General features: G+C 32.8%; 1 protein-coding gene across 2 annotated transcripts; it reads left to right on the top strand.

The window, feature by feature from the left end:
- Positions 1 to 722: 722 nt before the first annotated feature.
- Positions 723 to 15,431, top strand: LOC120355476. 2 transcript variants are annotated; one of them, XM_039443903.1, is made up of 3 exons: positions 723 to 1,510; positions 13,499 to 13,690; positions 15,096 to 15,431. In XM_039443903.1, exons 1-3 carry the CDS (start codon positions 1,288 to 1,290, stop codon positions 15,239 to 15,241), a joined length of 561 nt encoding a protein of 186 aa, XP_039299837.1. In that variant the 5' UTR covers positions 723 to 1,287; the 3' UTR covers positions 15,242 to 15,431. The 2 variants fall into 2 exon arrangements, with proteins under 2 accessions (XP_039299837.1, XP_039299831.1); XM_039443897.1 differs by lacking the exon at positions 723 to 1,510 and adding an exon at positions 9,239 to 9,622.
- The last annotated feature ends 228 nt before the right edge of the window (positions 15,432 to 15,659 follow it).

The raw sequence follows: 15,659 nt of genomic DNA, 5'->3' as shown, positions 1-15,659 counted from the left end.
ATTTCGAATTTCTCGCATGTTGAGCCTATGGAATGACTCTTTGAGCCATTAATAAATTATTTTTGAATGAAAAAGCGTTTCCTGGCAGTCTTTTCGATGGTTGAAATGCTTGCTGTCAGGTGTCCTCTATACAAGGGGAATTTTCTCTTAAAAGAGGTTCCACTGGGTCCACTCGTACAGTGTACCCCATGAGAGACGCGCTCCCATACGAGTATTATGCATTCTGTTAACGAGAAAAAATGCGAATTCATCTGTGACTTTTTCGCCCGTATAATAGTTGGAGCCTTATTATTTTTCTCTTGCTATTCAAATACTACATATTCATCAATTTTCGCTTTTAATGATTCAGGAGGTTATTGGCTGCATTATAATACAGTGATGATATGATACGGCTCATCTCAAGATGCAAGACCTGAATCAAGAATGACGGACAATACCAACAATAGCAGAATTGTCATACATGACATCACAAAAATTTATCTCCTTTAATTCAGTAATCTTGATTGTTTCAAATGTGAATATGAAATCAGTCAGTCGACGATTAGAGCTGGTCGAGGTCGGACGTGATTTGTTTGTTGTGCTTGTCTTATCGTTTTGCGTAACTAATCCTGTTCAATGAATAGTACAACTTAACTTCTATAGTCACCTAGTTCAGCCCGATATATTATTTTGGAAGATTAAGTACGGACTCTAAATACTCTTCTCCTTTTTTTTTAGTTAAATTTCACCAAAATTTTCGTAATGGGTGCTTGTGCTGAGTGTCAATTGTCAGTGGAAAGAACGGATAAGGACACAATTTCTTGTACGGACTGTAGATCACTTTTCCACCGTAAATGTATTCATGCCGGTGGAGGTAAGGAGTTAACTGACGATGAATTTAGATTACTTACTATAACTACATGGAGATGTCCTGCATGCTTGTCAAAATTTCGTAAGAACCGTTGTGCTAGTGTGGACATGTGAAACATGTGTCAGAAACTTGTGATTCGCGAGAGACTGTATCCGAGACATCTATCATTGACTTTAAAAAAGCACTAAGTGATTTGAGGAACGAGATCTTAAAAGGTCAAGCTGAAGGACTCTTTGAAATCTTGTCACGATAAATTGGATGCAAACTCTACTCTGTTATCGAAACAGGAAAAATTGATTGATACACAGCAGGAGATTATAAAGGCTCTACAATCAGAGAATGAATCTTTGAAACAGAAAGTTAGTGATTTAACGTTAAGGTGTGATGATCTAGAGCAGTATGGACGCAGGAATACTGTCGAGATCCAGGGTATACCGATGACGGAGGCGGAGGACGTGACCGGTTCAGTGGTGAAGACGTGTGTGGCGGCGGGTGTGAATGTGACGGCCGAGGCGATAGACATCTGCCACCGGCTGAAGGGCCGTGTCAATGCGCCGCCCCCAATCGTCGTCAAGTTTGTGCGACGAACGCACACGCATGCTATGCTGGGTGCACGACGCCAGGTAAAAGGCTTCTCAACAACACACATCGGTATTCAAGGTGAGGAACGACAGATTTTTGTTAACTTATCATTGACTATGCTGCGAAGGAAACTGTTTAATGAGGCTAGGAAACTGCAAAAACTATTGAATTTGAAATATGTTGGGTTGATAGAGGCGGAAATGTTAAAGTGAGGATTGTTCCGGGGGGGCGTGTCTATACTATTCGAGACGAAAAGGATTTGGATATTGTTGCTGTGGATGCTGAAAAGTCTGGGGTTAGATCTGCTTGAGTAGATTCAGGGTTATATCCTGTGTAGATTCTCTTTCTTTTCTTATTTATTAAATGGTGAAGTAACATTTTAAAAATATTATATTATACTTTCTTCCTTCGAGAACTAGTATATTTGCTCATTGATCTTTACGTCAGCAGATTATTATTCAGTTGAAAACTTACTCTACAGTATACGGTTTATTATTGATGTAGCCTTTATTATGCATAGAAGAAGAGTTTTGTGTTGGTGTTAGGGATGGGTATCGAAAGACAAAACATCGATGTTTTGAACATCGATGTTTTTTCCATCCTAACATCGATAAGTGAAAAACATCGAATAGTAAACATCTATGTTTTTGAACATCGATGTTTTGAACATCGATGTTTTTAAACATCGTTTATCGCCCTACGTTTATGGATGATACTATTAGTCCAGTCAATATAGACATAAAAAAGGGGGTGTGCTTGCAATTATATTGCAGTTCTGATTTTTTAATATATTATTTGGGTACATAAGAGAAGTCCAGAACCAATTTCTTCATGCAAGATTTCCTTGTGCTAGATACAAGATAGCCCAAAAACCTCGTATTTTCGGCTCATTTTCCAGTTTTCAGCTATTTCTGCCAAATCTCTCCCAGATTATATAATTCTGAAAAAAATGAGATCACTCGGAACTCTCTATTTCCAATAAGTACTTTGTTATAATTTTTCAAAAATGAGTAAAATTTGAAGAAAAAAATCAATTTTGATGAATTTTAGTTTTTAATCAACAATATCTTCCGATTGTTACAATTTAGATGTATATTTCAAAATCCCTCTAAGCGTATTTTTGTGCTATACAATCTGAGATCAGGTAGAGCGCTCTATGTCATATAGATTTCCAGGTTTACCTGACAACAATGCTCCTTGTATTGTGGAAAAAACACCTAATTTTCAGCTTCAACCATCATCACCATCTACTTTGTCCTCACATTGATATTTCGCACAATGACATAAGTTCATGGGTAAGAATCACCCGTTAGATGCACTTAATTTCAGTATTTCCTAGTAGAGGCACGCTTAAGGACACCTCAGGATCAAAATTTCAAACACATAACTTTTGACACAATCCTCAGATTTCATCGTACTACACTTCATCCTTCTCGGTTCGTCACGGCGGTTCAAAATCATGCATAATAAGTCAAATTCGGTCGGAAAATGGAAAATTCATTGTTGAGTGTACTTAAGCCCATATTCCAATACACAGAAAATGACCAATTTCTATATTCAAAGTTGCATGTCTTGTGAAATACTTCCGATAAAATTTCCATTATATATATATATAATATACATTATATATTCTATTTACATATTGTTCTTCAGAAATTATTAATCAGAACTTCTCATTTGATAATTGTTTCTGGATCTATTTATAGTTTATACATGCTCTTTATATTCAAGTTATCACCATATTTGAGGCTTACATCGAATAATGATATTCTGTTTGATATAATGATACTTGATCTGTTTTGAGCAGTCTTTCATTGAGAATGAATATTGCAGAAAGCTGCTAGTTAAAAATCATCTAAGCTTATATCTATGGAATGCTGATAAACGATAGATTAACTTTGAATTGTCCGTGTTATCAATTTATTGATTGTGAGTGGCTAGAACTGACTTTTTACTATAGATATAAGATATCATTAGCTTGATATCTGACAAATTATCTTATCTAAAACTTTTCATATTTTCTTCTCTCTCTTTCTTTTTGTTTTTCTTTTGTATGTCTTCAAATTCTCATTATTCTATTTATTATCAGAATGTTAGAGGACTTCGTACCAAATCGTTGCACTTTCACACATCCTTACTGAGCACCGACTATGATGTAATTGTGTTGACTGAAACTTGGCTGCATAGTGGTATGGTGAGCTCGGAACTCTTCGATGAGCGCTATTCTGTTTATCGGAGTGACAGGGGTGGGGGTCAAAGAGGAGGTGGGGTGCTGATTGCAGTCAAAAAATCTTTACACCCTGAATTATGCGATGAATTGTCTAGAGATAGTGCGCATTATGATTCCGTTGCAATTAAAGTCAAGTTAGATGATAATTTATGTTACATTAGCGCGGTTTATTTTCCCCCATCAACCCAATCAAATATTTTCATACAATATGCAGAATATGTCGAGTCACTTAGTAGTGTGCTTGACGGTAGGCTCATGATAATTGGAGATTTTAATTTACCCGAAATCACTTCCAATGAATATGATTTTGCAGCTGGTTCAATTAAAGTAAGAATACTAAATAGCTTGATGTCTTTTTATGATCTTAATTCTTTCAATTCTGTAGTAAATGAACTTGGTAGGACACTCTTGACCTTGTTTTGAGTAATTTTCCTGTAAACGTTGTTTAAGAATGACGATCCCATGCTCCCTGAAGATGGCCATCATCCCGCGTTGTGTGTTGAAGCCTCATATATTGACCATCCTTCCGAATTCTTTGTAGATGATTCTCAGGAGTACCGTTACAATTTTGCAAGAGGTGATTATCTTGGGCTTTATTACCTGCTCAGAGACTGTTGTTGGGACTCCCTCTTATGCTGTACTGATGTTGATTGTGCCGTTGATGAATTTTATAGAAAACTTTACCTTTGCTTAGATGAATGTATTCCAAAAGTGAGGATTAGGAGAAAAAGTAATAAGTACCCTCCATGGTTCACTAATGATATAATTTCTGATTTAAAAATTAAAAAATAAATGTGCAAGGAAAAGGCGAAATTCTCCTTACCATGATAACCTATTCAAGACTTTGCGTACATCTCTTAAAGCTAGAATCACCATTGCACATGACAACTATATTGCAGGGATTCAGGCGGGCATAACAAACAATGTTAAAAACTTTTGGAATTATGTTAATTCCAAGAGAAAAACATCTTTTGTAGAGTCATCAATGACATTCAATGGGCGGTTCTACAGTGGTTGTAACGTTGTTGAGTGGTTTGCAGAATATTTTCAGTCTGTATATGAGGCTGATACACCTAACACCCCTGGTGAGCAAGAGGAGGAGACCGGAGACATCTGGGATGCCAGTGTTGGATGTTAAAATTGGGGTAATCTCTACCAATGAGGTTCTAACTGCAATAAGAGCTCTAAGGTCTAAGGTCATTGTCAAGGGTTGCGCAGAAGTTCTTATAATGCCTTTGAAGTTTATCATGAATTTAGCTGTGAAAACTGGTAAATTTCCCCAGAAGTGGAAAACTGCAAGAATTACTCCTGTTTTCAAATCTGGTAAAAGAACCGATATAATGAACTATAGTCCAATATCAATTTTGAATTGTTTCTCAAAATTTTTTGAAAAAATACTACATTCAAATATATTTATGCAGGTCAGGAGTGTCATAGCAGAGGAGCAGCATGGCTTTTTACCATGTCGCTCAACAGTGATTCATGTTTTACAAGAAATTCAATTACTATTGTCCGTTAGATTTTCCAACTGAGTCACTGAGAAATTTATTTCACAATAAATCTTTAAAAGTAAGGCGTGATGTCAGAGCACTCATTTTCCTCTTTGGTCTCCTGAATAATGAAATAGATGCACCACATTTACTATCTAAGTTGGATATATATGTATCACCTGTGGCTCGACGTTCTGATTTTTCATTCATGGTTCCCCGCTCCAGAACTCTAAGAAACTATCACTCTTCCCTGAATAGAATGCAGAGAATTTACAATAATTTAACGGGGCAACTAGATGTCTTCTGGTTTTCTCGTGCTAGATTCCGCAAAATTTTATACGCTAGTATGGTTTAGGTGGATGTCAACAATATCTTTTGGATGCATGGGTGTGGCTGTGCACATGGTTTGGGGCGAGAGGTACGGTATTTTGTTATTATTTATATAAGAAGTTCTGATCATATTTTGATTCAATCGTTGTTTTTTCAATTTTGCATTTATCAAGTTTTTTTCTCTCTTTTTTCAACTAGATTACAAGTTTTTGTACTCATTGTATTTTTTTGTCATTTTCTTCTTTCTCTTATATATTAATTTTCCTATTAATATTTCTACTTTCCTTGCCCTACTACCATAGGTAAGGAAAGTATTGCTTTCCAAAAAAAATTAAGGTACCCCAATTTCAAGTTTTCTATACGTTTCAAGGTCCCCTGAGTCCAAAAACATAATTTTTGGGTATTGGTCTGTGTGTGTGTATGTGTGTGTGTGTGTATGTGTGTGTGTGTGTGTATGTCTGTGAACACGATAACTCCATTCCTAATTAACCGATCGACTTGAAATTTTAAACTAAGGTCCCTATACCATGAGGACCCGACAATAAGAAACTCAATAAAATTCAATTCAAGATGGCGGAAAAAATGGCGGATAATTACTAAAAAACCATGTTTTTCACGTTTTTCTCGAAAATAGCTCTAACGGTTTTCTTCAAATTTATATCATGGATAGCTATTTATAAGCCCTATCAACTGGCATAAGTCTCATTTCTGGGAAAATTTCAGGAGCTCCGTAATATTCTTGAGAAAAATTGCGGATAATGACTAAAAATCCATGTTTTTCACCATTTTCTCGAAAACTGCTCTAACGATTTACTTCAAATTCATACCATGGATAGATATTCATAAGCACTATCAACTGGCATGAGTCTCATTTCTGGAAAAATTCCATGAGCTCCGTAATATTCTTGAGAAAAATGGCGGATAATGACCAAAAACCAGGTTTTTCACGGTTTTCTCGAAAACGGCTTTAACGATTTTCTTCAAATTTAAGCCATGGATAGCTATTCATAAGCCCTATCGAATGATATGAGTTTTTTCTTGGAAAATTGCAGGAGCTCCGTAATATTCTTGAGAAAAATGCGGATAATTACTGAAAAACCATGTTTTTTCACGATTTTTCAAAATAACTTGACCGATTTTTTTCAAATTCATACTCTGTATAGTTATTTATCAGCTCTATTACTGGCATGAGTCTCCTTTCTGGGAAACTAATGGGGGGTCCACCCCATCCTTGAGAAATGGACTTTGTAACCTCCTTCTCGTGCATGAGGTAGGTAGATAGAGCAGTTCATAAAAAGAACACATAGTCGAGATATTTCATCTGTAGAACATCTGTTTTGACGACTTTAAAAAATGACGACTAAAAAAAAATCATCGAATTTCACAATTTACACAAAGGAAAAAGTACTCTGAAACAATTATATAAATACACATAAATACAAAAGTCTGATCGTAGTTTCGAAAATGAGCAAGGAAAGTTGTGTGAGTGTACCACACCAGATTTTTCTTATTATTATCAATAGTATTATAACTATTTTTTCCTTTTTTTAATCTCAATATTGTATTGTACAAATATGTAAAGGAGACAGATTTGGGGGACCCCCGTTGTCTCCATTTATGAATGAATAAATAAATAAATAAATAAATAAGTAAATAAATAAATAAATAATAAATAATAAATAAATAAATAAAATAAATAAATAAATAAATAAATAAATAAATAAAATAAATAAATAAATAAATAAATAAATAATAAATAAATAAATAAATAAATAAATAATAAATAAATAAATAAATAAATAAATAAATAAATAAATAATAAATAAATAAATAAATAAATAAATAAATAATAAATAAATAATAAATAAATAAATAATAAATAAATAAATAAATAAATAAATAAATAAATAAATAAATAATAAATAATAATAATAAATAAATAAATAAATAAATAAATAAATAAAAAAATAAATAAATAATAAATAAATAAATAAATAAATAAATAAATAATAAATAAATAAATAAATAAATAAATAAATAAATAAATAAATAAATAAATAATAAATAATAAATAAATAAATAAATAAATAAATCAATAAATAAATAAATAAATAAATATATGATAAAGTTTCATAAATTATATATTAAATTGTTTACCTTTGATTTTATCATTACAACCACCCAAACAATTACATATAGTACTTCTCCCCACCGTTACAGAATGGAGGAATCGATTTTTTGTTATGGGATGATCTATCATAATTATTATAATATATCATCATGAATTTCTTGGAGAATGGAGTAGAGTTACATTGATCTCATAGGCTTTACAAATAAGTTTGTGTTATTAACTTTAAGTTCCTTGCAGTCTATAGTATATTGTTCTTTTTTTGTATTGTTGCTGTAACAAGAAAATATTACAAAGGAATATATTCTTGTCATTTTAATTGCTATCAACTGCAATAGTATTTAAGGGTTGCAACAATTTCAAATGAAACATTTTCACTGAGATGATAATTAGAAGAATATAATGAAAATATTGTTAACTTCAAAAATGTCGAACAAAAGTCATATTTATAACTATATTAAATATAGCTATAACTATATTATACCGTACAAAGAGCTTATGGACTATTACAATGTATTATGATAAGTTTTGGAAGGATTCAGAATCAGAACAATAAAATACTCAAATATTGCTCTTGCTCATTCTCAAATGAATAACTGATTAAGTTGTCTCGTCAAAAAATTAATTATCCTACAGATTCACTCGAATTCCCATCTTACGTGGATAGAACCTTTCACAATATTATGATAGTTTAAATATTATCAGAGGTTTGATTCATAATTGTACGTTTTTTGAAGCTAGAATTGAAATTTACTGCAAAAAAACAATTCAAAATGCAGTATAAATGAATAACATGAGGTGAAAATATGAGGTGCATAAAATAAGAAATCCTATTATATTAAGCGAGCAACTTCTGTATTTATTTTTACATTTGGTTATTTATATTTGGTAATTTATATTTATTTATGGTTATTTATGTCCAACGGATCTCGAAAACGGCTCTAATAATTTTCATGAAATTTGGAACATAGTAGGTCTATGATATGAAAATTCGATTGCACTAGGTCTCATCCCTGGAAATACTCGCTGAACGACATTAAAAGGATAGTTCATCCTTGGAAAAGAGCTGAGACTTTCGTCTTCTGTGGATAATACAAAAGTGAGTGAGACGCACTCGGTCCGTGGAAAATTAAAATATCTCATCCCCGAAATTCATGAGCTGACGTATAGCCAGCTGTAAAATATAAACACGATCATTTTAAAGAATTGTGTTCTGTTTATCAAAAAATAAAAATAACGAGCGAAACTTGGGGCCCTGATATTATATGTAAAACTGTAAATTAATCAATCCTCTTCCTGCACCGCCAACATGAGGAACCAACTTTCTTTTCTCCCATTTTAATCATTTTACAATAATTTATCTTGTTCCCACGTTGTGAATTAGTACACTTTCTCAGATATGGACGAGATGAAAACTTATTCACATCTTCACTGATACCCAAATAATGAATCGGTTCATTCATATAGAAGAGAGCGTCGTTTGTCCTGTAGCAGAACACCGAGGCTGCTCTGACCATTTCACTCAATGACACCTGATAATTATAAGAGATATGATTTAGAGTTGGACGACTATCCTCGAATGGCAATGGAAGGGGAAGAATGGGCTGAGACAAACAAAGACACAGGTTGTTACTTAAAGAGTTGATTGTATTGTAGAGGTCGCAGGTGGAGGGTGAACGTCCCCCAGTGCGGATACACTATGAATCCCAATCCAATCTTTACTTTACTCTTATTATCCTCGTATGTAATCATGTGTGTTACATTTTCACCCGTACGAGCGTCAAGTGAGACAATCGATACTTTCAACAATATTCTCGGGTCGGAGCTGCAACGTTCAATGCACGATAAAGTTGAACGACTTCTTTCGGTTGCTAGATATCCTGAGAGGTTAATGAGAAAATTGAATGATTCGGATTTTGAGACTACGAAGCAGGACCAGGGTGCCAGCACAATTTCCTCGGGAAATCTATCACCGCGGACAGTGCATCTTGATCACGGAATCGTGTTTGAAGGTTGGTTGCAACTAGAATAAATATTTTTTATATCTGCAAAGGCAACTTTCTAGAAGTATTTTAAGCGTAGGTGATGATGAGGGTATGTATAATAATTTAAACGTTTTCTATACGTGCTTGTTCAAAGAAACTTCATTTTTTCCATTTCAATAAAACAATCGATTATTATGAATATTTATCATATATTTACAAACAATTAAAATCCGCTAAGAAACGATTCTTTTCCAAGGTTTGCAACTTGGAGTCGTTTCTCGCATCCCTTCCACCATCGCTCCTTATCTCTCCAGTCTACCTCTCGCAAACCTCTGCATTCCATCTCTTTTCGAACATTGGCCATCTATACTTTCCTTGGCCTACCCCTCTTTTTTTGATGCTGGTTTGGAGTCCATTCAAAGACTCTCAATGGTATTCTCTCCTAATTCATTCAGCGGAGGTGGCCATACCATTTTAACTGGTTCTTACCAATGCTACAAATATGAATCGAATATCATATTTGGAAAGCATTCATGTGATGTGATGTGAATAATAACATGTAATTTGAATGTAGACACATTAAGTTACCATTGGACTGATGAAGTGAAAAACTAATGAGCTAAGAAATCACTTGCTGTTATCATCCACTTCAAGCCTCTCAATGAGTTGAGTTATAAAATATTAGTGAGGAATTCAGGTAATTTTTTGTAGAAGTCCCATTCATTGATTCGTCGGAATCCTCTTTAAAAGCACTCAATTCTCTAAATAGAATATTCATTCTCTTCTGAATATAGAGTCTGTAATATTATAAAGAAAACGAGTACGGGATAGGAAATACATGTTTGACGCATAATCGCGTCTCTGAATTACTGAACTGATCAACTAGAAATTTTGCATGAAGATCCTTCATTTACCACGGATAGTAATAGGCCTATTTTCATTCTTGTTATTAACTTAATTATAATATTGATACATGAATGAAACAGTTTACATTTGAATATCATAAAATTTACAAGTACATTATACTTATAGTCTAATTGAAGTACCGTATGTCATTGTACCAAACCAAGATTGCAATGATTTCTCATCAACCCATATAAGATACATCGCATTGCAAGAGCTCTTCCATTGAGTAGAACTTTGCTTTCAGCCAGTTACCTAAGACTCTACTTGGTAATTTTTTGTAGAGAAGAATCTGCTGATACCTATGACTTTTAATAGATTTGTGCAGTCTAATCCTAGGTCTCACAACGTGGTCCTTTTGTCTTGTATTGTAGTTTAAGAAATTTCATGATATAAATTAATATTGTTCTCAACAAAAACTAAATTATAAAAAATGTACAGACATGGCAAAGTCATTATTTTGTTTTCCGGGAAAATATTCCTACAAGTTTCATTATAACTCAAATCAAATATTATTCTCATTGCCTTTTTCAGCCGAATGAAGGCATTTTTAGCTGAAGGTGAGTTTCCCCACAGTTTAACACCGTAAATGATATGTGCATGGAACAGACCATGATAGATCATTACAATGACATTTAAACTCACACAAGCCTTCCATTTTCTCAAGAGAAGAGTAATACGAGCAAGCTTTTTACATACACTTTCAACATGATGATTCCAAGTGAGTTTACTATCCATGAATATTTCCAGTAGTTTAACAGGCTGAGATAAATCATCGTCCACATTGATTATTAAGTGAAAAAATTAATTGCTCTGTTTTATTTCCATTAATAGTCAGCATATTAGCATCAAACCACAATTTTGATTCCTGAAGGCCCTATCAAGTTTATTTTCAACACTTTTCAAGTCAACATCAGCGTGAACCAAGGTTGTGTCGTCTACATACAATACAGAGAATACAGAATTATTGAATTATTTATAAATACACAAAATAGAAAAGGTCCAAGTACGGATCCCTGTGGGACTCCTACTGTCACTTCCAGAAATGTCGAATTAATATTTTCACAGCCAAGCATTTGTTTTCTGCAATCATGCAATCAAATATGTTTGAATAAGCCTGAGCTCCTTTTCAACAACTCCATACTTTTCTAACTTAGTACATAGAATGGAGTGCGAAACACACTCGAAGGCTTTAAACTAAAATCAAATCTAAAATGACAGATCACTCAAATCTATCATGACAGATCCTATAGTAAGCTTTTGTTCGAAACCATCCACCATCCAGTATCAAATAAACAACCTTCTCAACTGCATCTATTTGGGATGATTGAGCCGAAAGCCAAACTGTGAAGAATAAATTAAGTTATTACAAACAAAATATGGTATTGGATTCAATACCATTAAATACCATTTTCTATAGTAGGTAACAGAACAACAGAACAATTGTGTTTTTTATGACCTTTCAATGACTGGAGACACTACCCTTCAATATTATCGCTGTAATCCAATACATGAATTGAAAAGTTATAATAAGAAACAAAATCGTTATGTTACAATACAATACTATAGAAAACGGTATTTAATAGTTTTGAATCCAATACTATCTTCTCCACCAATGCAGAAAATAACTGGTTTTATTCATGAGCGAGTTAATCCTACTTAAAATATGAGTGGAATCTATTTAGAAGCTTCTAGACTGTGAATTAAGAAGTAGTATATAAAGTATCATTATAATTTTCAATCTTATAAAATTATACCACTTCTCAACAATATAGGAAGTGATAAAAGGTCTTCAAAGTTATTTTTCCAATTTTAATCCATGTATCTGATTCATATTGTATTGTTTTATTTTATTTTACTTAGTATCGTCGTTAAATTATAATTTAGTATTGTATTGGAGGATTAAGTGTAAGAGAGGGCCGACTGCGCACTAACTTCGCCCTCCTAGGTCAAAACTAAAGGCAGTCATTCTCTTCTATTATATTTTTCTCACTTATACACAAGCCTGAACCACATCACCTTCGGTAAAAATTATTTTATGATAATTTTGGATTACAATTGTTATGTGAACCTCGGTGATCAATGCAATCTTTATGTGAGAAATGGATTATAAACTTTAATATCAAATTCCAGCATTCTTCCAATTATTAGAATTCATGAAAGTGTACATTTCATTGGGCACCTAAAAAGTTATCATTATTACCTAATGCTTAATATTTTTTATCAATCTCAATAAATATATTCCTCTAATTTGAAAAAGAAGAGGGATGTTTCATAGGGTATTCAGTTTAAGATTATTATTCGCTGCCAACATAACGATGTTTTAAAATTGTTTTATTCAATGATATGCCAATTTGGGTAGATATTCTTATAGCAATAAATCATTAATGTTTTATATTGAAATTTCTGGTTACTGTATTATTCTTTGAAAATCTTCAAAGTAGTTGCTTGTCAGAATTTACAACGACATAGTATTATTGCTCTCGGGAATATAACTTAGCATTCACAATATCTCATTGAAATATTTGCAAGCAGTCGTCATGTTTTATTCAAAAATGCATGGCAAGAATAAATAGGTGATAAAATAAAGAACCAAGTTAGTTGAAAATGAAATTGAAAATAAAATTCTACAAGCGATTTTGTCATCCTCACTGTTTCAAGGTCACTAAATAATGAATTTGAATAATATATGAATGCTAAATTTAATGATTTCTTCTATTGGTGGAATTATTCTTCAATCACATCCATGTTTGTTTGTATAATTTCTTACCTTGAATATTTATATCACAAGCTTTAGAGTTTGGAATACCGTACACCATTCTTCTATTTTATACTGACAACATAGGCTACCGGTGCCTTATAGCAATGAGAAATTATAATTAATTTGTAAAAGTTCAATCCAGTTCAGCTTCGTTCAGGAAATCTAAATTGAAAACATCATATTGTGGATTCCCTTATTTTGACTGAACACAGTAATATTATGATTAATTTCTTCTTCAGGAAGGAAAATGAAAGGCAAGAAATACCAGTACATGATGATGAGAATGCTGATGGGACTGAAGATCTTCATAATCGGCCTCGTTCTGCCAGCTGTGATTGGAATGGCTCTCCTTGCCTCATGGAAGGGAATGACCATCAGCCTCATGGCATTACTGATGGCCAGCATTATTGGCATGAAAAATCTCATATCAGGTCAGCTGTTCACTATACTATCATTGAATCATAGAGATAATTATCACCTCTTTCTTCTCTTATTGTAAGTTTATTATTAACGTAGCTAATCATAATCACAAAAAACATTTATTTGAAATAAATTTCATGTAGGATATAACAACCAAAGAGGAGCTCAAGTGGTCTTGATCAAACACAGCTACAAACAGACGTCTGAATGCAGACGTTTGATTTTTTCTCTGTTTGTGTACATACGTCTCAACGTCTATCTGCTTCTGTGTGCGTTCTCCTTTCGCCTCATAGGCAAATTATTTATATTGATGGAGATTTTTGTATGCTAGTTTTGTAATATTCCAGATGGGTAAGATATCAAATAACACTAATTTATAAAAAGAAAAACATTTGACAGCACTGAAAACACTTATTGTTATTTATTAATTTATTTATTTATTGGATAGAGTAAACAATACAGTAGTCGGAAAAGAAAAAACAGGCTATTGCCCAAAACTTTTTCAACTATACCACCATAGTTTACCACCTACTACATACGGTAGTTATACCACCGTAGATTCAAGAAAAAAATTCCCCAGACTTTCAATGTTATTGTAATAATTTTGTTTTCTATGTAGCCTATTGAGCTCTTTATATCTCGTGGCTGAAGATTTTTGAACAAAACACATCAATATACTGAAACTTTTAAACTTGTTCATTTAAAGGGTGAATCAGTAGTATTCCGATCATAATAATATGATATTATAGTTGATGTGAATAATAGGCTACTGTTCAATAGCCTACTTACTAGATATTGATAAACCAAAATGTACTCAAAGTCTAGAAATAATCATAGTAGACTAGTGAGAGACAAGCTCATCAAAGTGAGTTATAACATTTTATCAAATCAGATTTTTCGTTTTATATTTTATTCAAAACAAGATTTTTAATGTTTGTATAAATTTTAGACTGCCGGGTCACTAAATATTTCTTTTTCAAAATTTAAAAATCTGTGTAGACTCGTTGCTGAATGAATGGACAATCTTCCGGGGATAATCGTTCATATTAACTTGATAAGATTGAATAAATGGAATAGAATGAAAAATATATTCAATTGAAATTATATTATTTGATTTACCGGTCACAGAACTCCTTTAGAAAATTACCCTTAGGAATTATCTTGTTCAACCTAGCTACTGCCTTGAGTAAAGTATAGTTTAAAGATTTGATTGTATGCAGATTACAACAGATCTGGTGAAATATTATGTAGGCTGTACAGAATATCTTTACAATTGAATATTGTTAATAGTACTGATAGTGGTTCAATAGCTTTCCATTCTCTCCGGAAATGAGAGAGCAATTTTTTTAACTCCCAAAAAATACATGATACCCACGTGTTACATTAAATTTTACAATGTTTCTATTTGCATTTCAGCTGCAACCAAACATGAAGGCTCTCATCACATATTAGTTACTTCAATCCCGTCACAACAGCATCAGCATTGGTGGAGAAAGAGCGAAAATCCTGAGATCACATCTTGGGATAATCCACATGACTTAGTGTACAGAGGACACCGTTAGGTATCATAATTTCAAAACGTTTCAGAGTTTATTGTGTCAGAATTTCAACTGAGTATTTGCCATACATATACTTACCTCTGGATAATTTCCATCATGTATTCATATTCCTATCAAAATGGTACTAAAATTATTAAAATTGTATTTAAATAAGTGTTCAACTGGTACAGTAATCTCTCAGTTGAAATACATATCATTGGTGTCATTATTCTACTATCAACTCGTACTCGTAATAGCCACACCAAAAATCAGGTACCGGTATTGAAATGTGTTACAGATTTTAGAAAATCATAGAACTTCAATGTCATTGATAATTATTTATGATAACATTATAATATTCATTCATCAATTGCCTTCTACTAGTATAATAACTGAGAAATTATCTTAAAGTCCTACTAGAAATTTTATTACTGGACAACCA

Source organism: Nilaparvata lugens, chromosome 1, assembly GCF_014356525.2.
Source record: "Nilaparvata lugens isolate BPH chromosome 1, ASM1435652v1, whole genome shotgun sequence".
Taxonomy (NCBI): domain Eukaryota; kingdom Metazoa; phylum Arthropoda; class Insecta; order Hemiptera; family Delphacidae; genus Nilaparvata; species Nilaparvata lugens.
Note: the sequence above shows the minus strand (reverse complement) of the source record. Positions and strands in the feature narration are given on the sequence as shown.

Bases quoted from the DNA above. Each gene is read 5' to 3' on its own strand.
- LOC120355476 (XM_039443897.1), top strand. From the start codon at position 9,310: ATGAATCCCAATCCAATCTTTACTTTACTCTTATTATCCTCGTATGTA. The intron at 9,623-13,498 runs GTTGGTTGCAAC...TTTCTTCTTCAG, and splicing joins TCACGGAATCGTGTTTGAAG to GAAGGAAAATGAAAGGCAAG. The intron at 13,691-15,095 runs GTCAGCTGTTCA...TTTGCATTTCAG, and splicing joins CATGAAAAATCTCATATCAG to CTGCAACCAAACATGAAGGC.